Source organism: Mustela erminea, chromosome X (genome assembly GCF_009829155.1).
Source record: "Mustela erminea isolate mMusErm1 chromosome X, mMusErm1.Pri, whole genome shotgun sequence".
NCBI lineage: Eukaryota > Metazoa > Chordata > Mammalia > Carnivora > Mustelidae > Mustela > Mustela erminea.
This window is the reverse complement of record NC_045635.1, coordinates 12623438-12651187: the sequence shown is the minus strand read 5'-3', so window position 1 is coordinate 12651187 and position 27750 is coordinate 12623438. Positions and strand designations below refer to the sequence as shown.

The 27750-nt window shown below is 44.5% G+C and overlaps 3 protein-coding genes across 5 annotated transcripts in view; 1 reads left to right on the top strand and 2 right to left on the bottom strand.

Moving 5' to 3' along the window:
• The window catches only part of CTPS2 (CTP synthase 2), a 97881-nt gene that overhangs the window by 50043 nt on the left and 20088 nt on the right, over positions 1-27750 (top strand). For all 3 annotated transcript variants that reach the window (XM_032330185.1, XM_032330183.1, XM_032330184.1), the window contains exon 14: positions 15965-16061. In XM_032330185.1, coding sequence (XP_032186076.1) covers positions 15965-16061 — 97 coding nt within the window. The remainder of the gene's footprint in view (positions 1-15964; positions 16062-27750) is intronic.
• On the bottom strand, positions 583-4986 carry S100G (S100 calcium binding protein G). The gene is made up of 3 exons (XM_032330187.1): positions 4880-4986; positions 4340-4483; positions 583-853 (listed from the first exon to the last, which is right to left on the bottom strand). The coding sequence occupies exons 2-3, from the start codon at positions 4472-4474 to the stop codon at positions 749-751; spliced, it is 240 nt and encodes a 79-aa protein (XP_032186078.1). The 5' UTR covers positions 4475-4483; positions 4880-4986; the 3' UTR covers positions 583-748.
• On the bottom strand, positions 8635-10142 carry LOC116582605 (ATP synthase F(0) complex subunit C2, mitochondrial-like). The gene is made up of 2 exons (XM_032330186.1): positions 9653-10142; positions 8635-8646 (listed from the first exon to the last, which is right to left on the bottom strand). Exon 1 carries the CDS (start codon positions 10095-10097, stop codon positions 9660-9662), a length of 438 nt encoding a protein of 145 aa, XP_032186077.1. The 5' UTR covers positions 10098-10142; the 3' UTR covers positions 8635-8646; positions 9653-9659.

Sequence of the window (27750 nt, the reverse complement as noted above, 5' to 3'; positions counted from 1 at the left end):
GCTGGGCTTAGGAAGTAGAACTTGAGGCCTAGCCGTTTCTCACATCCTGAGAGTCCCAGCAGCACTGAATGCCAGAACTGGAAGGGCCTATGTCTTCCTGTCCCTTATTTTACACATTACATGCCAGAACCAAGGCCACACCCTCAGTGATGGAGCAGAACTGACTCTTGGTCCTGTGATGCTTCTACTCCCCAACAGGGTCATTGATTCAAAAAACACAGCGAGTGCTAGAGGTGACTTTAAAGACAAGTGCCTGTTTTTTGAAGCAGTGTTCCTCACTAGCTGTTGACTAGAGTTGAAACTGGAAATGATGGGAGCACTGAGTGGCTGGGGAGGGAGAGCAGGAACAGGGCTCTTTTGATGGAAGACTCAAATCAGGGCATTGGTTTGGCACGTCAAAATTGTTTCTGAGCCTCTGACACTGTCTTTCCAGTCTTGGTGAAGATCATGGAACTATTCTCAGCCTTTCTTTAAAAAAAAAAAAAAAAAAAAAAAAAGGTATAAAATTAAATGCATTAAGCTAAGGTTACTTTCAAATCTATTAAGCCATGGGGGTCAGTACTTGGCAAGGAGAGATAAGGCGAGTTTAAGAATTTCTTTATTAATAGTAATTGGACCTCAGTGTCAGATCATTATAATTGCAAAGAATTAAACAGAGACATTAGTGATTGGGTATAGAATGGGACCACATCCCAGACGCTCTTCTTTTGGTGCTTGGAATGATGATACATTATTTTGTTTTTTTCCTTCACTGGGATATCTTCTTCACGAACACCTGGAATTCTTCGAAACTAACTTCTCCATCTCCATTCTTGTCCAGTTCTTGAAAGAGGTCATCTAGGGTGCTGGGACCCTGGTTTTAGATGAGAAGGATGGGAAAGGGGAGAGGAGAGAAAATGAATCAGTTACCGCTACCCATTTTCTGAAATTAGAGATGCCGGGTCTCTGTTCCAACAAGGCAGCTGAGGTTTTGGTTACATGCCTTGATGGTTGGGGGTGGGAAGACCAACTTGAGCTCCATGTCCCTGAACTGGCTACCTGGTTTTTCCTATATCGTACATTTCTCTCTCTCTTTTTAGAAGATTTTATTGATTTTGAGAGAGAGAGAGAGAGAGAGAGAGTGTGTGTGTGTGTGTGTGTATGTGCATGGGCAAGTGGGGAGACAGACATAGCCTGAGGGAAGAGAGAGACTCTGAAGCAGGCTTTCCGCTGAGCACAGAGTCCTACGTGGGGTTGGATCCCAGGACCCTGAGATCGACCTGAGCCGAAATCAAGAGTCAGATGCCCAACAGACTGAGCCACCCAGGTGCCCCACACATTTATCATGTTAATATTGGTAATGTGCATTTTAATATACAGTTGGCTCCTGAACAATGCAGGGGTTACAGGCATCTACCCCCCACCCCCACGCAGTCAAAAATATGAGGACAACTTTTGCCTTCCCCCAAACATAATGACCAAGAGCCTACTGTTGACTAGAAGCCTTCCTGATGACATATACAGTAGATTAACACAGATTTTGTACATTATATGATTTAAATACTATATCTTACAATCAAGTAAGCTAGAGAAAAGTGTTATGATGGAAATCATAAGGAAGAAAAAACACATTTATAGTACTGTAAAAAATCCACATAAAAGAGGACCTATGCAGGTCAAATCTACATTGTGTAAGTGTCAACTGTAATTGGTTTTCTGTGTAATCTTAAGTATTTTTCTCTATGCGTCTAAAAAAGGAAAAGGAATCTGAGGGCTTCACTGGACTGCTGAGAAGCCCCTGGCCCACCAACAGCTGATGATTCTTGCCCCAAGGTTTTCCTGGGACCTGGTTCTGTGAACCCGAGGCAGCATGGTACAGTGGGCAATCTGTAGCCTGCTCAGTGCTCCCAGCTACCCTGTGTGTGTGTATGTGGGGGGGTCCACTCTTCACGGGAGGGAACTGCGCTCCGGGACAGCTGCCAGCTGGCCCCAGGGCCCACAGCTAGTAGACAGAGAGTTTGAGGTTCAAACATGGACTCCAGAGCTCAAGCACTTAACTAGGAACCATACCAGTTTTTCCCAAGTCCGTGTGTTACGGCCCCTGTCTACACCCTGTCGGATGACGGGATCAGTGATTCTCACACTTTGGCGCTCAGCAGAGTCACCACATGGGCTTACTGACCTTAGGAAATACAGAGTGACAGGTCCCACTCCCAGAAGTTCTGGTTCACTAGGCCTGGGGCGGGGCCTGAGACTCTGTATGCCCAGCAGGTTCCCAGATGGTGTTGATGATGCCGGGCCAGGACCAGTGACATTTGGAGAACTACCGCTTGAGATGTTGCAAGAGATCGTGTTAGGCTTGACTCTGTTTTGGTTCTGCTGCACCTGCAAGGTCTTAAGCTGACTTAAATTTTGTCTCTGGCCTAAGACTCAAGTCTTAAAGCCGTTACAGCTCTGCCTGTCAGGTGAGAGTTTATCTGCGGCAAAATAGTACCTAGGAAACTCACTGAAATAATGATTCAGTTTACAAGTCAGTTTGACTTTTTTTTTTTTTTTTAACATTTAAAAAAAATTGTAATATTTACCATCTCAACTATTTTCAAACGAATGCACTTCGGTACTGTTGACATTGTTGTACAACTGATCTCCACATCGACATATGTTTTAGCTCTTAGGATTCCTCTAAAGACATTTGTACTTTGCTGTGATTAGAAGACCACACTAAGATAGTTACTCACTTTCCCTGAAGCATTTACGAGGTTCTAAACCATACACGGCATTGGTGGAAAGAATATAGCTTGGAAAACCTTAGTAATCCTTATGAAAGTATAATCCAGTACATGATTCGGTAAGTAGATTTTTCAAAATTTATCATCAGTTTTCATACCTTTATTCAAACTATGAGTCATACTTTCTTTTTGTAGGAAATACAGAAACCATAGGAAAATATAGAAAAATTCCCCAGTCTTACCTTTTAAAACAACTTGCTTGAGTAGATTGCCTAGGCTTGCCTGTCAGATTATTATTTTTCTTTCTTTTATTATGATTATTCCTTCCTATTATTATTTTTCTTCCTTTTTGAAAAATGTCAGAGTGTTTTTTAGAATCTAATCTTTCTCAGAAAACTTTGTCTTAATTTTTAATTAAAAAGTCTCTTTTTCTGGGGCTCCTGGCGGGCCCATTTGGAGAGTACATGACTCTCCATCTCAGGCTTGTGAGTTCAAGTCCCATGTTGGGAGTTGGGCTTACTGAAAAATAAGTAAATACAATAAAAATCAGGCAATTTCTTTTTAAGCTCTCCTTTTCTGTTAGTACCTTTAACTCCTTTTCAGAGTTATATTGTATTTTAACCGTAAGCAAATGAGGAGACATTGGGTTATAAGGTCATCGAATTCGGCCACTTTTCTGGGTACCAAACCCAGAAACCTCAACAACTACAACGGGGAAACCCCCTCACATGTCATACTGGCAGAAGGGACATTTCTGGTTAAAATCTGGGAAGCAAATGCTTTCTTCCGAAGTTATAGCTAAATAGTGACCATGTGGGGTAAACAGTTGCTCAGTCACGTCCATTTGGAAGATGGCTTTTACTTGCAAAGGAGCGGAAGTGTATTGGAGCAAGGAGGGTCAGCCCGCCTCTCTCCTATTCTATTGCCTCAAGATGCACTTTGATTTGGACAACTCTGGGCGGGTTTTGAGGAGAAACTGTCGGGCTAAAGAGGTTTAATCCCTTCCTGGAAGTTGTTTAGAAATGCCTCGCTGCCTCATTAACACAGATTAAGGTGCTTAACACAAATTAACACAAATTTAAATGCTTTTTGAAATATAAATGGATGTCGCCAGATGGCAATTTGTAGGCGCAAAGTGGATTTTCTCTATAGATCGCCGGGTGAGTGTTGGTCTTCTTGACACATCCTACCTATAAGGATGAAGCATGTCAAGGCCAGCTTATAGTATTTTGCACACCTCTTTGTTTTCCTAAAAGCCTGACCTGGAGGTGCTGAATCCAGGCCGAAGGCCTTAGTGCGTTGGGTTGGTGCCCTGTGGGTCTCCTGGGCCTAGCTTCATTAAAAGTGCCATCATTGCTTCCTTTTACTATGGCTGGTCACGGAGAGTTCTGTGCCCAGGCTGTGGGACATAAAAGGCTTGGCCCCTCCCTGCCTTCTAGGTCCTTGCCATCTGAGATGTGGCCTGCCACCAGGGAAGAAAACACACGTTCAAGGGCTCTTGGCCAAGGAATACCCTTGCCTTGGCTGCTGTGTGCTCTGCCCCAGAAGAAGCATTCCTCCTGCTCTCCTGTGTCTTGTTCCCACCCCTCACTCCTCCCCGTCGGAGGTCCCCAGTTGCCCGGTGCACTCACTTTCAGTAAACTGGGGAATTCTGTCTGAATCAATAGCTTCATCTCCTCCTTGGACAGCTGGTTTGGATCACCTTCTTTGGCTGCGTATTTTTCAAAAATGCTCTTCAGTTCCTCGGGAGACTTTTTGCCGCTCATCGTGGTGTCCTGTTGATTGGGAAAGAAATGAACTCACCAAAAAGCTGAAGAAGCAGAGTTTTGTCAGGATGATTTTGCCAGCAGTTTCACACCTTTGGGCTCTTTCCTTGGCGCCGTAAAAATAATCATCTTAGTATGTTAAATGTCTGATCTTAGAGTCCATCTGTGAGGAGATAGTCCCTTGAGCCAAACCCTTTTGTTAATAAATATGACATTCTGCACTTTTTATGCACCTGGTCTGTGCTCTGTAGGTTGTGGTCTGCAAGAAAGCTGACCACAGCTTTTAGCTCTTAAATTACTGGTAATATCTTTAGATGGCACAAACCCTCTTTTTCTCCTATTATCTTTCACACCATTCTGGAAGGAAGCAGAAGGAATAGGAGGTTGTACTAACATCACACTTACCTGGTTACCCAGTTGTGAGGCAGCTAGAAGAACCAAGAAGTAGGAGTGTGAAGCGTTGAGTGGAATGGTGACTTTTATAGTCTTCACAGACACACCACCCTGATTATGAAATTTTCCTTTTGTTTGCCATTTAAGGGTAATTATTAATGATTTTTGAAAGCCAAGCTTAAGACTGCATGAACCTCATAACTAAGGGCAAGAGCCAATAAATGGCCACTTCAACAGTTGCTTAATGGTTCAGAGTCCCAAGAGTAAACTTGGATTTTTTTCCCCCTTACATTGTATTTTCCCTCCAATGTGGCAATATGATATTTGCTCACTATTTACATTTCAGAAAGCTTGACTATGGAGGGTTGGTTATTTTTCAGTTCAGTTGCATACTTAGGCTTGAAACAATAATTTTCTTCACACTCAGAAAAAAAAAAAATGCTATAATGGATGGTCAATACCGTATAGTTTAAGAAATTGCAGTACAGGGAGTGCCTGGGTGGCTCAGTCATTAAGCATCTGCCTTCGGCTCAGGTCATGATCCCAGGGTCCTGGAATTGAGTCTCATGTCGTTGTGGTCAGGCTCCCTGCTCTGCAGGAAGTCTGCTTCTCTGTCCCACTCCCCCTGCTTGTGTTCCCTCTCTCGCTGTGTCTCTCTCTGTCAAATAAGTAAAATCTTTATAAATAAATAAATAAAAATAAATTGCAGTATGGCTGTTAAAGTCCTTCTGATATTTTGTGCAGATTAGGTGCTTAAACATTTGAATAATTGAATGAATGAACAGAAGTATCGCTGAGAAGCAGGCTTAGTAAGTGGGGAGAAGATATACAATAATTTTTGGTTTTATTTAGCAAAGCAAGTTTACCAAGTAGCATAGTAATTTTTCAGCTTTTCCAGTATTTGTTATTCCCATATCTGCTTTTTATTTCTCATTACCCCTTTCCTTACCACATAGATGTATGTATATATTTTTTATTGAGGTATAGTTGACACACGATTTTGTATTAGTTTCAGGTGTACAACTCCCCTCCCCCCCAAATATATTTTGCTAATCATTCTAAAAACTTGTGAAAGCGCTTGACTTACTTTTATTTGGCTGGAAATACTTCAGACTTGTGGAACTGCCAGGACTTAAAGGTGGAGACTAAATTTATTTCTACTCGAAAGAGTTCCATAGAAGAACAAGGACATTTCTAGGGGACATTAATCTAATACTGATGTAATTCACAGTAAAGGTTTCCAGATTGACTTTTAGAGCTATTATCAGCTTTTTAAACACTTGCATGCTTCCATACTTGTATAATTTTCTCTGACCCTTCATTATATTGTGTATAAATTGAGCATTGTACTATTGGACTATATTTTCCTCTGACACTTTTCAGTTCTCATTTTCTAGGGCCTTATTTATGTTGGAGAACAGATGTGAAATCTTACAGTTTCTTAAAAACTTCCCACCAGTCTTGAGCATTTATCATTCCATGTGCCTTCCGTGTCCTTGTATAACTTATTCTTGCTTTTATTACAGATTCTGTGACTTTGGTATTCACCAGTATTGAGTATATATGAACTCACTTCTTGGAGTAAAGATAAACGTTTTGGGTTTAGTTGTAAGATTCTATGCAAAAAGGTTCTGATTTTGGCAATGAATTTTAATCAAGATTTTAGAGAATTTCTAGTGTTTTTATACTTATGCTCTGTTTCACTGGGGAGGAAGTCAGCTTTTATTGAACAACCATAGCAAAAAATATCTTTTTCTTCTAACACCTTTTAAAAAAATTTCCAATCTACAGAAAACTTGCAATTGTTGGTGAAAACCAACCTGCCTTTTGCCAAGATTCATTTGAGAGTCAGTTGCCGACTGACTTTCCCCCTAAATACCTTAACCTCTTATCTCCTAAGGACAAGGACATTCTTCTATACAACCACAGTGCCATTATCACAGACCAAAATCAAATCACTCCAAATGTGGAAATAGCATCTTAAGTCATCTGTTCTCTCAAATTACCACCTGTGAGCCAAACTCAACATGGCAGTTGTTATATTTTCTTAAGTCTATATTGAAGAAATGGTTTTAGTGACTATATAATGTATAAATATAAATTTAATTAAATTTAAATTTTATTAAATGTAATTTTAATAACTCTATATTATAGGACAGATATAAGTTATGTATAACACATGGCATATATTGTATATATGGGGTGTGTGTGTATGTGTATGTGTATGGTATTAAGTCGAAGAGAAACATTTGGGATAGTTTTGGTTAATAGTCTTTCAGGGTCCATATCTATAGTTTCAAGGGAGGACCTCTGATTGAAAGAGGCCTAGTGCTGGGGCATCTGGCTGACTCAGTCGGTAGAGCAAGCAACTTTTCATCTCAGGGTTGTAAGTTCGAGCCCCCTGTTGGGTGTAGAGATTACTTAAAGGAAAAAAAAATTTTTTTTAAGATTTTATTTATTTATTTGACAGACAGAGATCACAAGTACGCAGAGAGAGACGGGGAAGCAGGCTCCCTGCCGAGCAGAGAGCCTGATGTGAAGCTTGATCCCAGGATCCTGGGATCATGACCCGAGCCAAAGGCAGAGGCTTTGACCCACTGAGCCACCCAGGCGCCCCAAAGGAAAATCTTTTAAAAAAATAAAAAATAAGGGGTGCCTGGGTTAAGCCGCTGCCTTCGGCTCAGGTCCTGACCTCAGGGACCTGGGATCGAGTCCCTCATTGGGCTCTCTGCTCAGCCGGGAGCCTGCTTCCTCCCTCTCTCTCTGCCTGCCTCTCTGCCTACCTGTGGTCTCTGTCTGTCAAATAAATAAATATAATCTTTTAAAATAAATAAATAAAAATAAAAAATGAGAGAGGTCCAGTGCTACTAGTTGTCAGAACTTATGCTTGTAGTAAACACTAACAGAACTTGAAAAACAACCCATGGCTTTCAGATTTGCACTCGCTAACCTCTGCCAGTCACATGTCTCATCTCTTATGTTTCTCTTTACCTATGAGCTCAAGTGTGAGGGTAAACCTGCAGTGGGAAATCCACCAATAGATATTCTCATGAAACATTAACTAAAAATATATGGAGACAGGCAATAAACACAGGGTGTGTTCGAAAGAGAGCATTTTGAAACTAGAGAAGGGGGGGAAACGCCAGGCACAAGGTTGGTCATGGAAAATGGAGAAGCAAAGGTGATTTATCTCCTCACCATTCAATTGCTTGATCTTTGGACAGCCTGCGATTTTCCCTAGGGAAGCCAAGAGTAACTTATTTGCAAAGCTCTGGTACCACAGGCTCCCATAGCTGTATTACTCGATTCCAACTCCACTGCCAGCAGTGCCTCGAAAAGCTCCTTTGGAAGGGGGTCGGTGTCAGGCCCTGCAAAACGAAATGGGCAGGCAATGCTCTCCTGGGTTCATGTTGTCTTCAGTCCTGAGGTTTAAAAAAGAGACTGACTGGGACGCCTGGGTGGCTCAGTTGGTTAAGCAGCTGCCTTTGGCTCAGGTCGTGATCCCAGCGTCCTGGGATCGAGTCCCACATCGGGCTCCTTGCTCCGCAGGGAACCTGCTTCTCCCTCTGACTCTGCCTGCCACTCTGCCTGTGCTCGCTCTTGCTCTCTCTCTCTCTCTCTGACAAATAAATAAATAAAATCTTAAAAAAAAAAAAAAAGAGACTGACTACTGAAGCACAGCTATCCCTAAACGCTGTGTGACATCCTCCCCTTGCCTGCCTACTCTGTGCCCTACCACCAAGTTACCTTCTTCAAATCGAGGGCTGGCTCTTCCATCTCTTCCGGAAAATACATCCGTTTGTATGGGCACACTGAGTGCCGTCTCCATGGCGGATTCCACCATCGTGCTCCTGGTCATGAGGCAGGCTGGGGGACAGGGCAGTAAGGGTCCTGTAGCAGGAGAGGGGCTCAGCGGTGCCCATGCCTCAGAGCGGGGCACTGTTCCTCCCCTGCGCGATGCTCACATGAACTGCCTGCCGCTCTGGACAGTCCGCAGCATCCCCAACGCCCCATGCATTGCTCTTTGACTGCGCACCAGTCCCGTAGTCGGCTCTGTTGGTTTCTATTACAAATCCAGGGAGATTTAATGATGGGAGCACTCGACTGGACCCTGACATCGTATTGAACTCTGATAGAGACAGAGAAGAAGATCCAGTCCTTGTGCTCGATGAGCCCACCTGTAGCCAGTGAGAGGAGGCACGTAAAGGAGATGACAGAGGGCGTTAGGGTTGTATACAGTGAAGGACTCTATTAGTTTCCTGTGGCTTCTGTAACAGATTACCACAAACTTAGTGGCTTAAAACAAACCATTTTTTTTTTCTTCCTTACAGTTCTGGAACTCAGAATTATAAAATAGGTAGGCAGGGCTACCGTTCCTTCCAGAAGCTTTAGGGGAGAACCTGTTTCTTTGCCTTTTCCAGCTTCTGGAGGCTGCCTGCCTACAACCCCTTCTTCCATCTTCAAAGCCAGGAGGGTGCATCTTCCAAGCTCTCTCTGTCTTTTCTCTCCGACCACCACTTTGTCTTCTGTCTCCTTCTCTGACTCGGACTCTCCTGCTTCTGTCTTATAAAGACCCAGTGGTTAAAGGGGCACCGGGGTGGCTCAGTTGGTTAAGTGTCCGACTCTTTTTTTTTTCTTTTCTTTTCTTATTAATACAGTATTTATTTGTCTTCCCTCTGTCAAACCAGGAGCCAACCACTTTCCCCAGGCTGCCTGGGGAGGTATAGGAAAAGGATTATACAGGGCAGACCAGACACGAGAGAAAGACCTATGGGAGGTGGAGACAGCTCCTTCACATGGTGAAGAGGATGAGAAAGGCCACCATCAGGCAAAAGAGCCCCATGGCCTCTGAGAGGGCAAAGCCCAGAATGGCGTAGGAGAAGAGCTGTTGCTTCAGAGAGGGATTCCTGGCATAACCAATGATGAGGCTCCCAAACACAGTCCCAGTTCCAGCCCCAGAGCCAGCCACCCCTACCGTGGCAGCCCCAGCCCCAGTGAACTTGGCTGCTGTATCGATGTCCCTTGAAATGGCGCTGGTTTGGAAGCTTCGGCTAGGAATAAGTGAGGTCAGGGGATGTTGGGCTGTCAAGATGCTGAGGCCCTTATAAGGTGCCTCATCTGTTAGGGTCTCGGGTGGTTTTAGCACCACTGCAGACAGTGATCGGCTCAACAGCTCAGAGGTGCTCCTGACCAAGAACGGGGCGGAGACGAACTTTGTGCCGGCGGACATTTTCAGGGGATGAGGGGCTCTGGCAGGAGAGCTGCTCCCAGGGCTGAGGAGACCAGCGTCTGACTCTTGATTTCAACTCAGGTCATGATCGGGCTTTGTGCTCAGGGCAGAGTCTGCTTGAGATTCTCTCTCTCCCTCTCCCTCTGCCCCTCCCATGCTCATGCACTCACTGACTCTCTCTCAAATAAATAAATAAATCTTAAAAGCAAAATTAAAAGAAGGACCCTGTGGTTACATTGGGCCCACCCAGATAACCCAGGACAGCCTTCGCATCTCGAGAGCCTTAATTTACTCATGTCTGCAAAGTCTCTTTTGCCATGTAAGGTTACCTGTTCACAGATTCCACGGGCTAGGGTGAGGACCTCATCATCCAGCCTACCACAAGGACTAATTCAACATGAGCTCATAGCATATAGGTGATTTATTTGGTAGGGTGAGCGTAATAGCACAGTGTTAATTAGGGGTCAGTAAGGAGAACAAGAGGGTACCCCAAAAACATGGGCCCATGTGGAATGGTGGGGAGAAGGCATTTTAAGAAAAGTAGTGAAGAGACGATGTTTATGAAGAGGGGTTGTGGGGAGGCGAGCAGAGGAGCCATCAGCAACGGACCTGTCTGGCCAAGGTGGAAACCACAGGTTAGAACTCATGAGGCGAGCACAGGCAGACTGGGTTCCTGAATGAGGTGGAACCTGAGTACCACAGCGGAAGGGCGTCGATTTGATCTGCGGTGGTGGAGGCCGCCGGAGCTCGCAGTATAACACAGAACGAGTTCATACTTGAAGAACATCAGTTGGGCATTTTAGAGAGATTATACTAAGTCAGTGGCTACCCCACTGAATACTAACCAGGATATAATGATTTTCATTTTGAAAATCTTCACTAATTTGATAGGTTAAAAAATGACACTTTGTTTGAATTTCTTGTTTGATTACCATTGAAATGGCAAGTTTTGTGTGCTTTTATATACAATATAAATTATATTTATAAAATAGAATTATAATTATAATATATGTTATATATAAGTCATAAAAAAAGAACAAAAAAAAGCTCATACTTTGTGCGCAACTTGAATATGAGTCATTAATAATCGACATCAGAAGCAGGCTTGAAAAAAAAATGACCAGAAAAAACTAATGGACAGGAGGAAAGGAATGGGTTGGGAAAATCCTTGTAAAGAGTACTTGAGGAGGGGCACCTGGGTGGCTCAGTGGGTTAAAGCCTCGGCCTTTGGCTCAAGTCATGATCCCAGGGTCCTGGGATAAAGCCCCGCATCGGGCTCTCTGCTCAGCAGGGAGCCTGCTTCCTCCTCTCTCTCTGCCTGCCTCTCTGCCTACTTGTGATCTTTGTCTGTCAAATAAATAAATAAAATGCTAAAAAAAAAAAAAAAGAGTACTTGAGGAATATACTAGAAATATACCAGAGGAATATACTAGAAAGTCTGAGAAAAATCACTGTGTGTTGCCTAAGAGCCTAGAAACAGCCTGCTGTTGGGGGGGGGGGTAGGCTCCTTCAGTGTCCCCAGATGTCCAAAGGCAAGGGACAGGAGGGAAGCTGACCTACTCCACACACTGGAATTTCATCTTTGATAAGAGAAACTAACTTCCTTAGACTTTGTCGTTAAGGCATGTGGGTCGCATGAACCCATTACACTCTTATCGTGGGCTGCAGAAACTTCAGTAAGGGTTAATTAGTGCTGTCTTTCTCCTTATGTGGTGCTTTTACATCTAAAGCTTTATCACCACCAGCATTCGTTACTTATTGATTCTTTTTTATTTTTCTTATGCTGTATGGCTGGCTCAGTTCCAAGGAAGGGCAGACCTGTGGTGGGGTTCAGACAGCAGCCAAGGCAAAATCAGAGCAGACCAAGGCAATCCTTCTGCAATGGAAGAGGCATTTTCCTCCTAGATGCAAATCTAGGGGATTTTGGAAATGTCAGGATTCAAACTAAAGCACATTTGAGGGTTTTTTGTTTTTAGGATTTTATTTATTTATTTATTTATTTATTTGAGCGAGAGAATAAGCAGGGGTGGGGAGGAGCAGAGGGAGAGGGAGAAGCAGACTCCCCGCTGAGCAGGAAGCCCAATTTGGGGCTCGATCCCCGAACCCTGGGATCATGACCTGAGCCAGACAATGACCTAAGACAGATGCTTAACCTCCTGAGCCACCCAGGTGCCCCAAGGGTGGTTTTTTTTTTTTTTTTTTTTTAAGCTATCCCAGTCAAAAGGATATGTTTTGGAAATCGATGTCTCTCAGGCTTTTCATGGAAGGGATATGAGGCACAAAGATATTCTTCCTGCTGTCGACTCCGAATCAGGTTGCTTGTAACCCAAGAGGCAGTCATGCATAGGAGGTGCCTGTAACTGAAGGCAGGTGGCGGGGCCTGGCTCGGCCAGAAACGCACTGCGTCCTCTACCTTCCGCAGTCTTCCCCTTCCATTGGGTTTGGGTTCCACCAGCCTGTGCCTGACCTGGAGGTTCTTTGACTGAGGGTCCGACGAGCATCCCTGGATGAGGCCTGCTCAGCCGGACCAGAGAGAACAGCAAATCTCCTGCCAGTTCTTGCTCTGGTTTTTTTTTTTTTTTTTCACTGACATTCGGGGACATCATTTGCCATTAGAAAGCTACTTGCCTCTGCTCCCCCATCTTTTCTCTAACATTTTCTTTGCTTTCTCCAGTGGTTTCTGTGCTAATATGTTTTAATCAGAAGATCACCGTGGCTGCTATTCCTTGGGATTTCTTTCTGTGTTGTCATTTCAGGAGAAGGTTATAGTTATTGCTTCTGAAAACAGCAGGGATAATGTGAACTAATACCCTAGTGGAAGTCTGAAATAATATATTTCACTGTTTGGGCTTTAAATTTGTATTTTCATTAAAATAATGCTATGTACAAAGTTTACAAAGCCAACATGTTCCAAAAGGTGTATAATGAAAATACTAATCCGCACACCCTCTCTGCCACCGTTAAGTCTTCCAGCTGTTTCTCCTGATATTTACCTCCATGTTTTATTATTTTTATGCGTGTATATAAACTGTATCCCCAACATGGGGCTCAAACGCAAGACCCCAAGATCAAGAGTCACGTGTTCTGCTGACTGAGCTAGGCAGATGCCCACTACCTACCTCCATGTGTTTAAATAATATTCTCATATCTCTTTCTCAGAGATTTCCAGATTTCCATTTATGTTAGAGGAGTATTTAACACCCTCAGGCTGTCCCTGTGCCCTGTGCATTTTTGATTTTGGAAATATGTTCTAGTCCTGTGTTTGTCAAGTTCATCTCAAGTACACAGTAAGGCAGGTTTCCTGTCCGCAGGTGGGTCATTTGAGTTTTCTTACTGGTTCATAGCAGAACATTTCTTGAAGACTAAGCATGCCAATAACTATACAAACTACATTCAGAGACTCTTCCTGGGCAGAAGAGTGCAACGCAGAAAGTAAGGGTGGTTTGAGCAATCACAGAACTAATAAGAAACCAGGGGGGAGTTTATTGCTATGCTCTTCCTACATGGTTCAGGTTGTCTTAAACATAAGTGAAAGTTGAGGCTGTGGTGGGTAATGCAGTCTTATCTGCCCTTTCCTAGAAAATGCTTCAGGGGCTGGGCATTTATAAGCAGCTTAGCTTTGAGAACTGGAAGCTGATGCCCTCTCTCACCTCCCTCCAGCAGTACTTAATCTAGCCATAATTAGCCAACCAAGGAAGATAGGAAAGAGATGCCAAGGCCAAGAGCACTTCAGAACTGAGCACTCCATCCAACAAGGGGAGTAATCAAGTTTTTTCTCCACCCCTTCTCCTCAGTGACTCTTAGAGTGTACTTGGGACATGGGGTTCAGACGGCTTGGAAAGTTCTGGGGCACTGATAAGATCACACAAGTTCTGGGAAAATTTTGACCTCAGGAAGTTGCCGTTGTCCAGGCTTCCTATAGAGTAATACATGGCAGTTAAGGTATGGGGGGAATAAACTGGACGAAAGGTTTTATGAGAGGGAACCTAAGTAGTTCCATTAGAACAGGTTATCTTGCCCAACTATAGTCTTTAACAGCTTAAAAAAAAAAAAGATGAAACAAAACCATGAGATCATAGCATCTAGAACTGGGAAAACAGAACAATGACTTACGAGAATGGGCTTTTCATAAAAATCATGTGTTTCCGAATTTCTGTGAAGTAAATTGAACATAAATCTGAAATTATTTGGTCTGAGTTCATTGCTTCCTTCCATCATGCACTTATGCCGTGTATACCCTGGGCCAGTTCCATCGATGCGAGGGGCTAGGAATGCCGTGTAAGGAAAGACGGCACTGGCCCAGCTGTCAAGGAGGTACAGTCTGACACACAAAAGCACTCTACAGACGTGAAGTGAGGGCAGCTCAGTGCGGGGGAGGGCAGAGATTGGGGGTCCTGACTAGGCTATGGAGCCTGGGAATATCAGCTCCCCATAGGAGTTCATACTGGATAGTGGAGCTGAGATCTCAAGGTTGAGGCTGGTTTGATTTAGGAAAGAAAGGTAGGGGAATGGGAGATGTCCTGGGCAGAGGAAACAGCATGTGCGAAGTCCTCATGGGGGGAGGGAAGAAGATGCACTGGAGGAAGGGAAGGAAGGCCACACTGACCAGAATTCAGGGGACGGTCCTGGGACACGAGGCTGGAGGGGTAGGCTGGGCTGATACCAGGCAGTCAAGGATTTCAAGATGGGGGAATACGACTACTTTGCATTTGCTGGCGGTGTGCAGGGTAGGGTAGCCTGGGGCCATGTGAACTAGGGTAGGGGGGGCAGGCTTCTGGTAAGCTCTGGCTGTAGTCCCGGGCAGGGGCTGTGGTTTGGGTGGTGGTTGGAGCAGTGGATGGATGTCGGAAAGCTGGAGGGGGTGAATGGAGAGAACTGGACACACTGAAGATGAGGGACGAAGAAGAGGGAGAGATCCAGGGCAGCGCTTAAGTTTACCACATACAGAATGTGCTAGAATGGATGACATTACCCTCCTTTTTGCTTAAAGGAATCCTTCTAAGGTTTTCTACAAAAAAATATCTTTGGTGTAGTTTTCCACAAGGATTGGCAGATTTGCTTATGGAAAATCTTTAAGGAGTGAAGTGGGCAGTGGGGGAGGGGTGTGAATAGCAAAGTGAGAGGTCCCAGAAGCCCAGAACTTGAAGTGTGAACATTGCCTGCAACTGACAGCTCGAGGAATGACAGGAGGAAGGTCATAAAGAGGCTCCTGATAAATTTTTTACAAGTGATTTGAAGGAAAGATGAGAAGCAGAGACAAACAGGAAGCATACCGTGAGGGGTGTGTCAAGCATGGCTGTATTTGAATAAGAAAATTGGAAGGAACGATCAGGTTTTACTCTTTAGGGAACATCCTTATGCAACGATAATTACTCTAAAAGTAAAGCTTTGGGGGCACCGGAGTGGCGAGGTCTGTTAGGCATCTGCCTTCAGCTCAGGTCATGATCTCAGGGTCCTGGGATCGAGCCCTGAGTGGGGCTCCTTGCTTAGCGGGGAGCCTGCTTCCCCCTCTCCTTCTGCCTGCCACTCCCCCTGCTTGAGCTTGCTCTCTCTGACAAATAAGGAAATAAAATCTTTTTTTAAAAAATTTTTTATTTGACAGGCAGAGATCACAAGTAGGCAGAGAGGCAGGCGGCTGGGTGGGGGGGGGGCAGGCTCCCCGCTGAGCAAAGAGCCCAATGCAGAGCTTGATCCCAGGACCCTAGGATCATGACCTTAGCCAAAGGCAGAGGTTTTAACTCACTGAGCCACCGAGGCGCCCCAAGTAAATAAAATCTTTACAAAAAAATAAAATGAAAGTAAAGCTTGAGATGTGGGAAATAACATTTGTGTAAGATGGAAAAACCGGATTTGTTTTGTTTTCTAAGGTGATTGATATGCCTGAACACAACCCTGGCAATTTGGGAGGAACGATGAGGCTGGGAATCCGAAGAACTGTTTTCAAAACTGAAAATTCAATATTAAGTAAGTTTCTCTGATCACTGGTTTTACGACAGCGGGGGTGCTCGGCGTGGCCGCGCAGTCTGACCCTAATCCCACCCCCTTCCACCCCTCGGGCTCCCCTTGCAGTAGCCCCTGGTGTTGCCTACGACTCTTCCTCCTACCTGCCCTCCTCCGCCATGCCCTTGCCGGTCCTCCTGCTTCCGGATCCCTCCCCCTGGTAGGGTTGGTAGACGGCTAGGAATACCCCCTCTCATCTGATCTCCACAACACCCTGCCCAGGGAGCTGCTCTGTGATTGACCGATGCTCCTGGAGATGCTCCCGGAGATGCTCCCGGAGATGCTCCCGGAGATGAACTTGCCCAGGGAGCCCCGGTTCACTCAGTTCTTCCCAATCCACTCCACCGAAAACCAGCTTCCAGTTCAGTTGTTTCATGTCGGACTGGTTTTAGCCACTCATTTACGAACTTCGTGAGGAGGAGAGCAGTCATTTGAGAAGTAGATTTCTCTGTTCCCCCAGTAGCTTCAGCGTGGGGTGAGGAAAGTATGATGGGGCTTTCCATCTGATACTTGCCCATCTTCTACTCTCGATAAGGTTATTTGAATTTTTGTGGAACTTCTCATAGATGAACATATTCTATGAGAATAACTTAGAGTGAGAAAACCCCCAAAGGCCTGCGTTCAATTTAGTAAATACAGCTTGAGTGCCTACTCTTAGCCAAAGGTGCTGTGCTAAGAGCTGCAGGTCCACTCCCTGCCCGGGACAGCCGTCAGCCCTGCCGGCCTCAAAGCAGGTGCAAAGAGAAAGCTGGAAGGAGACAGCGGGAACCCAGGTTTCTTGGGTGTCCAGCATCATCCCATGAAGTTATGAGCGTATCTTAGAAAAATGCCTTATTCAAGAAGGATAAGACCAGGAATGTGAGTTTCTCCTTTATGGATAAGAAACTGCTTCCATGGACTATACAGCTTCTGCAGAAGAATGAAATTTAAGAAGGAAAAGTTTCAAGGTACACACATTTCCCTACTTTCTCTGGATAAGAAACCACTGTTCTCGAAGTGGCTTTTTTTCTTTAAGAATGTGCGAATTTTTTCTCTCCTTAGATATTAGCAGTGATTCCTCCTCAGCTTTCCCATGTTTTCAAACCCTTCGAAACTTGGTTCAAATAATTGCCTAAGAGACAAAAAATGGTTAGTGAAAAATGTAATGTTTTAAAATTGTATCTTCTGTAAAGGATTCAGTGCTCATCATACTCAGCTTTTAAAAAAGACCATGTGTTCAAAATATTGAAAATTTTGATGTGTCTCAATAGAAATAAGACCGAGTTAGGGTTTATTTTTCTGTATTGTAGACATAAAAGTAATGTCAATGATTTTTATGACTCTTAAACACACAAAGAGCTTGTTGCTTAATTAATATCTTTGGTCTGCTTTTTTTTTTTTTAAAGATTTTATTTTTTTATTTGATAGAGAGAGACAGCGAGAGAGGGAACACAAGCAGGGGGAGTGGGAGAGGGAGTGCCTAAAGCCTGAAGATATTGGTAGACACAATGGCTGGATTACTAAAGTCATTCTGATTTTTATATTCATCAAGTTCCTCTTTTTTTTTCTTAGTCACCTATTAGTTCCTTAAGGTTCAGGAAAACTGGGAATTTGTTTTTTTCTTTTTTTCAAGCATTTCACTGAGGCATCATTGACATACAGACAGCTGTACATATTTCACATATGCAATGAGATGAGATGGATTTGAGTTTTCTGAAGTGGAGATTACAGGTATAAATCGATTTGGACCAAAGTACTAATCATCATTTGCTCATGTCACCAGAGGCTCACTTCTGTCCTCCTCCTGCATGTGTGGGCTGTCCTTGCCTACAAAGGCTTTTTGTTATTAAAGGACTAAGGACAGTGTGTGGGGAACTGTCAAAGCTGGTTCACAGGTCTTCACAAATAAGATATTTTTTCTGTAACACTTCACCATAGTGTTAATTACACCTTCATGATGTCTTCAAAACTTTATGTTGCTTGATTTTTGTGTAACCTTTTGTTGTAGAATAATGTTTTATGAACCTAGTCTTTGTGTCTATTACTTGGGCATATAATATTTCATTGAATTAAGGAACCATAATCCACTGACTCTTTTCTTATTGCTAAACATTGCAGGTTGTTTCCAACATTTTGTTAGAAAAATGCTGATGCAAACGTCTTGACATGGTGTTTATGTTCTTTTAATTATTTCCTTAGGATAGATTTCCAGGAGTCGGACTATTAGGTCAAAGGGTATGAGCACTTTTATGACTGATAATTCTGCTAGATTGTTTGAAGGAAGAGGTGAACCAGTTCATAGTGATGTTAACTGTACTGTACTGTTCTTGCTTTCTCTAGTCTTTTTGCAAGTGTTGTTGTTTTTTTTTTTTTTAAGATTTTATTTATTTATTTGACAGACAGAGATCACAAGTAGACAGAGAGGCAGGCAGACAGAGAGAGGAGAAAGCAGTCTCCCCGCTGAGCAGAGAGCCCGATGCGGGACTCCAGCCCAGGACCCTTGGGATCATGACCTGAGCCGAAGGCAGAGGCTTTAACCCACTGAGCCACCCAGGCGCCCCTCCGAGTGTTTTTATTATTTTTCTTTTTGCTCTCCTAGCAAGAACAAAAAGGGCCCTTTATTAGTGTACTCTATTTTGCATTTCTTTTCATTACTACAAAGTAGAAAGTCCCTCCCACCCCAAAATGTTGATTTACTTGTATATACTGCCCATGTTCTAGTAACACTTAATTGTAGGAAGGGAGAGATCTACCAGCCCAAAGTCTATAACCTAAATGGCCTCAGCCAGGGGTTGATAAACTTTTTCTGTAAAAGCCCAGATAGTACATATTTTCAGCTTTGGGGGCCACATGGTCTTTGATGCAACAGCTCTACTCTGTCATTGTAGTGTAAAAGCAGCCGCAGGCAAATACATAAATGAATGAGCGTAGCTATGTTCCAATTTATGTCCCTTTATTCACGGGCACTGAAATGTGAATTTCATGTAATTTTCATGCATCATGAGATATTATTCTTCTTTTGATTTTTTTTTCAACCATTTGAAAATGTAAAAATCATCCTAAGTTCGAGGGCTGACCAAAAAAGTCAGGGGAATCCTATTTTGCTTCAGAATTACCATGGCTTGCCAAACCCTGATCTACACAAAAACAGGCATCGAAGCTGTTGCCCTCCTGGGGAGCGTTCAAGGACATCTCCCAGCTTGTCTACTTGCCTGCCTGCAAACCCTATTTAGTGACAGAATAAGGTCAAGAGGGCTTTTGGAAGCCATTTGACCCAATCAGTATTTTTCAGCAAGGAAATGGAGGGCAGAGAGGGGAAGTGGCTCACCGTCAGTGGGTGGTCAGAACAGGCCCAGACCACTCGTCTTGCATGGTTTCTAGTCTTCTATGCCAACAGATGGCCCTAGCTCCACAACCCACCATTATAATCACTCTCCAATATGCAATTCTTAAAACACACATTTTACTATTGTTAAACTCCATTTTTCAGATATGTATCTTTCACTGCATGTAAATTACACCTCAATTTTCCAAAACAGCATTTTTTCTGGATACATAGATGGCAGGACTTGTCTTGTAGGGAGACCATAACTTGGTTGATTAACTCATTACATGACTCCTGAAAAGCAGAAGGAGAAATGGTGCAGAGCAGGTTAAGTATTAAACCAGGTGCTTTGAAGAGGGAGAAATTGAGAAAGAGGTGAGAAAGGAGCCAGGGAAAGTACCAGGGAACTTCGTTATGAGAGGATTCTGAGGCTCCAAAAATAAACTTTATCGGTTTGCCTGTGGCTCTCAACTGAGTATGAGAGTTGAGAACATGGTAAAATACAAAGCAATTCACACAAGGTTCAGAGCTCACTAAGGGGATGGCTGACAACTTGTTTGATGGTTATTGTTTCCAAAATATTGCAGTCCCTGGGCTTAATTTTTTTGGTCAGGTCCCAGACATGTTGCTGAGAGATCCAGGAAAGGAAGCATGTCTTTTTGTCTGTGCTGAGTGTGGTTTTCAAACCTAACTGCCACCTACCAGAAAGAATATGCAGGTAGCATGTTTTAATGCTGCTCAGTGTGGTGTGCCTATGCACTGGATGGATTGCTAGAGTCAGCTCAATTTAAAGCAAATCCCATATTTGGCTCTAAACCAGTACCCAAATGGTTAGGGAGCCCTTGCCTTTAGAAACAGGAATGCTGTAGGGGTGGAAAGGCACAGATCAGGCCTGAGTACTTGGGGTAGGGATGGGGGGTGCAGGTGGGTGGGGGTGGGCAGAGGAAGGAAAGGGCCACCCGATGAACATAGCTCTGTGCTGAGGAACCATTAAAAGCGAGTGGGTGCCATTTTGCCTTTTGGGGGTGTCCAGTCCTGTGGAGAACGTGGCATAACATTTTGGAAGGAATTAGAAGCCCTCTTTGGGGCAGTGTATCCACCCAGAGACCAGGCCCTGGTGACTTCCCATCAGAGTTCTGAAAAGATGACCCTCCTCCTCAGGGCAGATGACAAGGGGACAGTGCAACTTGACACAGGCAGACGTCAGGGGGCAGTGGAGGCTGCGGAGAGCTGCTCGGGGTGATCGGCTAGATGGAATGCTTTAGGAAAAGACTTAATTCCTTTTGGTGATCTTCCTGGCATTTCCTCATAATAAGGAGGAGGACTTGGTTCTGTTTTATTGTGAAAGAAAAAGGGTTTTGTTCTGAGAGAACAGGCAACAGGCCAAGGAGGGATGTATGGGGTGAGTCCCAGTGTTAAGGATCTGGGTTAAATTCATGGCATTGGAAATGCAGAGGGGTCAATCTCGAATTTGAAGGAAAAGAGGATAAGGTAGAATAAATTTTCACTGGCTAGAAAAATTGCTTTTGCTTTCTTATCTCTTATCAAGGCATTGATAGAGAAAAACAGCTTCTAGTTCCTGGTGTGATTAGATTGCTAGGAACTTTAAGAAAATAATCGTGCCATACAAAGAGCCTTGGCTGGGTTAATGAGGTGATTTACAAAACAGTTTAAAAGAGGTCACCAGGGATTTAGGGACGCTGGAAGTCCCTGCCACAGTAATTTGTCGTGGTGAGACCGATGGGAAGGGAGTGCGGTGCTGCTCTGCGCCAGCCGGCATTCTCCTGCCTCCCTCTGATGGTCCACACTGCAGGCGAGCTCTCTCCCCTGCCCCTTCTTGCCTTTGGCTGGGGGAACCATTCTCTAAGGTGTATTTGCGGATATGGGGGCTTCCAGGTCTGGGACGTAACATAGCCCCTTTAATCCTGACAAGAGGAGGCATTTACATGTCCCTTACTGGACCGGTTCTGCACCGAGCACCTCGCCCACGGGAACTAGTGGGGTGGTTAAAGCCCAGCCACGCTGCCCCCGTGGAGGCCCCTCTGGGCCCAGCTCTCTGTCCCTGGCTGTGTAGCTACTTATGGCGCTGCAGTTTCCACCTCTGGAAAGTGGACGCCAGAATGCCTCCTGCCTCATGGGGTTCTGGTGAGGGTTAAATCAGTTATATATGTGAGTCCTTCAGTGCCCGGCACAGTAGAAGCGCTATTCAAGTGCGGCTGTTAGGGTCATTAAGATGAAGGGCATATTGTCAATACAGTGAGACCTGTGAGTCTCTCGAAGCTCTGGGTATGATGGAGTATTAAAATACCTTATGATCGGGGCACCTGGGGGGCTCATCAGTTGGGCATCTGCCTTCAGCGCAGGTCATGATCCCAGGATCCTGGGATCGAGCCCCACATCGGGCTCCCTGCTCAGCGGGGAGCCTGCTTCTCCCTCTCCCTCTGCAGCTCCCCGGGCTTGTGTTTTCTCTGTTACACACACTCTCTCTCTCCAATAAATACATTTAAAAAATCTTAAAAGAAATAGAAAATACAATACCATATGATCCAGTAATTCCACTACTGCGAATTTACCCAAAGAAAATTAAAAACACTAATTTAAAAAAATGCACACACCCTATGTTTATGGCAGCATTATTTACAATAGCCAAGATATGGAAGCAGCCCAAGTATTCTTGAATAGATAAATGCTTAAAGAAGCTGCGGTGTATATACACACACAGACACACACACACACACACACACACACACACACACACACACACAGAGCAGAGTATCGCTCAGCCATATAGAAGGATGAGATCTTGCCATTTGCAACGACATGGATGGACCTGGAGGGTATTCGGCTAAGTGGTGGTAGTCAGACTGAGAAAGACAAATACCATATGATTTCACTCATAATGTGGAATCTAAAAAACAAATGAATAAATAAATGGCAAGCAGAATTCTATCTATAAAGACAGAGAACAAATTGATGGTTGCCAGAGGGGCGGGGGGTGGGAGGGATGAGCAAAATGGGTGAAGGAAGTGGGAGATACGGGCTTCCGGTTATGGAATAAATAAGTCAGGGGCATACGAGGTAGAGGGAATATTGTCAGTGGCATTGTAACGATGTTGCGTGGTGACAGACAGGAGCTTTAGCTGTGGTGAGCACAGCATAACACACAGAGGTATTGAATCACTATGTTGTACACCTGAAATGAATGCGATATTGTATGTCAGCTACACTTAAAAAAAAAAAAAAAGAAGAATGGGGTCCTCCAGACATGGAGAGGGGAGAAGGGGTGAGCCTGAGGAGAAGGGGAGCGGGCATTCCCCTTGCCTTACATGTTCTCCAGTCCCTCTGTTCTGGTCTCCTTGCTCCCTACCTGCTAATATGACTAGCAGAGGCAGACCAAAAAAATCTAAGAAAAGAGGTATTAAAGATGGGGTAAGAATACTAAGTCGGGGTGGGGGAAAGAGATGCAAGCAATGAAAATAATATAATGCTGTAATGTGGAGTTAAAGGCAACGATTCACATTTCAAAAATCGAAAATTAGCATTTTTATACTAGCAAACTGAGATAAAAGCAGATCATGAAAAATAAAATTAGAGAAAGAGGAGGAGTTTAGATGCTTAAAAGGAATGAGATGTTTTATAAAAACTGAAGAAACGGTATACCAAGATCCAAAAGTAATAAATAAAGGAGGAAAAAAATGGTGGCCTGCCCGACTGCACACTTTCTAAGCATCAGTGATGAGGAAGTTCTATGCATCATTTCACTTATTCCTTTCAACACCGACCTGGGTGGATTTCGCACAAGAGAGAAAGGCATCTTAGACAGCTTAAGTCATTTGTTAGAGTGTCACTCAGCTGATTTCTGAGCCCGACCTCTTGGCCATCTCACTATATCAAATAGCAGACCTTAATTAAAGAGGGGATAGAAAGACCCAAACAGCTCACAGAGCTGAAAGCTAGCTCGCGCTGAGAGCCCCAAGACAGGGTTCCACAGGTCTCAGGAGGAGTGTTTTGTGGGAGAAGAGCAGGGAGTGCAGAAAGCGAAGACCCCACCTCTGGCTTCTGAAAAACAGTCTGAAACCACATGCTTGGCTTGAGAAGGGACACACGCTCTGAATGGACATTGGACTGAACACCTCGGCTGGTAGGACTGGGCTGGGAATGTAAATGAGTCAAACAGCCAGGTGTAAGAAGTGCCACAGCTTAACTCCACAATCAGTGGCAGCTACATCAGGCCTTAGAGTTAGAGAGGCGGTAGGGAGTGATGGGGACTGGGGCAAACTGACAAGCAGTTGACCCGTCAACTGCTAAAACTGATAGTTGCATGAAGAACTATGGCTTCACTGTTGCCAGTCTTCGAACTTTCCAAGAGAATCTGGAAGTCTGGAGTTTTATGACAAATCTGGTTTCTAAATGTTGGCAACTTAATTCAGAATTTTAAAACACTGTGTGTTTGCCAACACCATGCAAACCAAATACACCAAACATCTGTACCCTGGGCAGCGTCTTGGGATCTCTGAACTAGACACATGCCCGCAAACCCTTGCACATAAACAGAGAACTCTAGCCCCTCTAGTGCTTAATTAGTTCAGGGCATGGTTCTGGGCAGTCTTTAAAGGGAGTTTAATGAAGACATTGGTGCAGCAATTAAAAGATGTTTGGGCAACGGTAAGGCAGTTCTGCCTAGAGGGAAGAGGTCACGAAGCCCATCAGGGAGTGATGTTACCTTTTGGACATGCCATGGGTGATTTCTTCTAGCTCCCGTGGAAATAGGAAATGTGGGGCCCAGGTGAAAGATAAGAATCAGAAGGTACAGATTGGGGGTCTAGAGCATGGGGGGTGGCTTTCAGCAGTGAATGTGGGGGAAGAAGGGAGGGTATGGTTCTGGGCAGGTGTCCCTACTTGAGGATGAAGAGCTAGTAAATGGGGCGAGGGGAGTACGCAGAGGAGCAGAGGTCGCAGATGGGGAAAGGGGGAGTTACTCAGGTCCCAACTGAAGACACATTTGCTATTATTTTGAGAGCTGTTCAGTAAAACAACAGGAACAAAAACCAAGTTGCAAAGGATGGGGATAGGATGTTTAGATAAAGGGTAAGTTAGGGGAAGAGGGGGTGGTGGGGGCAAGAATGGGGCTGCATAGCCTTTTCTTTTTCACATTTTAATTGTGGTAAATACACATAACATTAAATTTACCGTCTTAACCATTTTTTAAAAAAGATTTTATTTATTTATTTGACAGACAGAGATCACAAGTAGGCAGAGAGTCAGGCAGAGAGAGAGAGAGGGAAGTAGGCTCCCCACTGAGCAAGGAGCCCGAGGTAGGACTCGATCCCAGGACCCTGGGATCATGACCTGGGTTGAAGGCAGACACTTAACCCACTGAGCCACCCTGGTGCCCCCCATCTTAACCATTTTAAAGTATATAGTTCAAAAATACACACACACACACACATACACACACACACACACAGAGTGTGCATGTGCACACAAGCAGGGAGGGGAACAGAGGGAGAGGGGGAAGCAGTCCCCCACTGAGCAGGGAGCCCGATGCTGTGGGGCTCCATCCCAGGACCCATGGATCACGACCTGACCAGAGCCCAAGGCAGACGCTTAACCGACTGAGCCACCCAGGCACTCGCGCCCCCCTCCAACTTGCTTCTTAAGGCAACATGAAGCTTATGTGCAGTTAATCTCTGTTGCATTTGATTTTGTCTCCAGAAAGACTAGGATAGAAAAGAAGTCAGTGTCGTTTTGTTGAGGATTTCCCCCTGTGCCTAAGATCATCGCATGGCACGAGTGCTTGATCAATCCATCCGGAGAACCGCTCCTCACAACGTGGTGTATCTAGCCCTCAGTCTTTTCACTCCACACCTAGATACACTCCGCAGTCAGCCGCAGCTAGCGGCAGCTTGCCTTGTCACTGATTGTCATTGATTGTCCTCCTACAGCGCTTTCAGCCAGAGTGGGGATCAGCAGTGCCTAATCCGGAATGCACAGGGAGTCGCTCGTGGTGCTTTGTAAAAACCCACATGCCCAGGCTCTCTCCTGAGAGTAACCAAATCAGAATCCCTGGGGCCAGGGCCCCGGAATGAACATTCTTGGTTTTATTTTGTTTTTAAGGTGTTTTCTTTTGTTTCTTTCTTTTTTTTTTTAAGATTTCATTTATTGTTTATTTGACAGAGAGAGAGATCACAAGTAGGCAGAGAGGCAGGCAGAGAGAGGAAGGGAAGCAGGCTCCCCGCTGAGCAGAGAGCCCAATGTGGGACTCGATCCCAGGACCCTGAGATCATGACCTGAGCCGAAGGCAGAGGCTTTAGCTCGCTGAGCCACGCAGGCGCCCCTTAAGGTGTTTTCAAATACAATTGGACTGGTAACATTCTGAGCTATTCTCAACATATAGTTATAAAGGAAATTTCAATTTTTTTCCCCTGGATATGGCAGTGGATTAGTTTTGTGAATTTGTTCTTGACAGATTTGTAGGTGATCAGGTAAGAATTTGAGTCCATGAAACAGTATTTCCAAAGTTCTGAAAACATGTTTCATTATATGCCATATATATACACACACACACACACACACACACATAGAAATGATCCATCCATTAAACAAATATTTATTTATTTATTTAGATTTTATTTATTTCTTTAACAGAAAGAGAGAGAACACAAGCAGAGGGAGTGGCAGGCAGAGGGAGAGGGAGAAGCAGACTACCCCACTGAGCAGAGAGCCCAACTCGGGGCTCCATCCCAGGACCCTGGGATCATGCCCTGAGCCGAAGGCAGACGCTTAACCGACTGAGCCACCCAGGTGCCCCTAAACAAATATTCATTAAGTACCTGCTTATGTGCTAGACACCAATTGAAGGGACATGTCCTTATCTTGTCCATTATCTTGTAGAGCTTATGTTCTATCTTCTTTCTACTTGGATTTCATAGTCTAGAGTCTAATTAACAGTTACATGGTTTACTTACTGTTCCAAATGGTTTTTTTTGTTTTTTGTTTTTTTTTAAGATTTTATTTACTTGACAGCACAAGTAGGCTGAGAGGCAGGCGGGGGGGGGGGGGCAGAGCAGGCTCCCCGCTGAGCAGAGGGCCCGATGTGGGGCTCCATCCCAGGACACTGGGATCGTGACCTGAGCCAAAGGCAGAGGCTTAACCCACTGAGCCACCCAGGCGCCCCCCCAAGTGTTTTATTCAATGCTCACAACAACCCTATGGAATAAGACTATCAATCATCCCCATTTTACAGTTGAAAAGGCTGAGGCAGAGGGCTGAAATAATTTGCCCCAGCCACACATCCATTCAATGCTGTAGTGCAATTTAGAGCCAGATGGCCTGGTTCCAGAGTCACTACACCAGCCCTGTTGTCCTGTCACCCTTGAGGTATCTTAGCAAACACAAAATTTGCCTTAAGCCGGCAGTATGTGCACGGCATCCAGTTTCAAAAGGTCGTGTAATATCCTGCTAGTCCTGATGACTTGAAGTTAGAATTCCTTATATCTTAATTTGGAGATGTTTGCCATTTTCTTCACCATCTGTTAACATTGGCAGGCTCTATTATTGGACATCTAAGTCATCTGTTGTAATACAGTAAGCAGAGAAGAAATTTTGGACCATAGGAAGAAAAGATCAGTCACAAAGTCAGAGGTCATAAGGGAATTAAGAACCTCTCCAAGTTAGGTCCAGAGCTTTCAAATGATTTTTCTCGTAACTTCGCAATGGTATATATGCTTCTGTTTTGTCCAATTGGACATTATTTCGCTGTTTCCATTTTTCCTTTCATTTTTATGAACCAATAGTTTGAGTACAAAGGCTCTGCCTTGAATGAGTGCCCTCTCAGCGGCGCTTTGGAGCTCTCACAGAGTAACTCCCTATCCCCACTATTGCCAATTTTTCTAAAGCACCTGTGGCAGATAGTCACTATGATTAACATTGTCCCCAGGGAGCTGTGTCTACATGGACAAAATTGCAAACTAGAGGTTCGGTCGTGATAAATGATCGTATCAAGTCATAGCAGAATGCAGCCAATGTGCACTTTCTTTATCCAAGTCAAAAGCACAGAGGAGACACAAACATCCTGCTCCACAGCCTTATGGCGTGTCTCGGAGGGTCTGACAGTCCCCCGCCTGTGGAACTGAGCACTGCTCTGGATTCTGCTGGAGTAGGACAATGTGTCCCGGCGCAGCTGGCAGGGCTTTTCATTTAATCCTCCAGTCCTCGATTTCTGGGGCTCAGTTTCCTTCGTTGTTCACTGTTAAATAACGAAGTGGCATGTATCTTCGTGGTGAACTTGCTGTCTTCATTTCTGTTTTCTGGGGTGAATTCTTAGAGGCCGAATTTTTAGAGCCAGAG

What these genes read in the sequence shown, in the direction of transcription:
- S100G (XM_032330187.1), bottom strand. Translation starts at nt 4,474, where the DNA reads ATGAGCGGCAAAAAGTCTCCCGAGGAACTGAAGAGCATTTTTGAAAAA. An exon ending in AATTCCCCAGTTTACTGAAA is followed by an intron (nt 854 to 4,339) that starts GTGAGTGCACCG and finishes ATCTAAAACCAG; the next exon opens with GGTCCCAGCACCCTAGATGA.
- LOC116582605 (XM_032330186.1), bottom strand. Translation starts at nt 10,097, where the DNA reads ATGTCCGCCGGCACAAAGTTCGTCTCCGCCCCGTTCTTGGTCAGGAGC.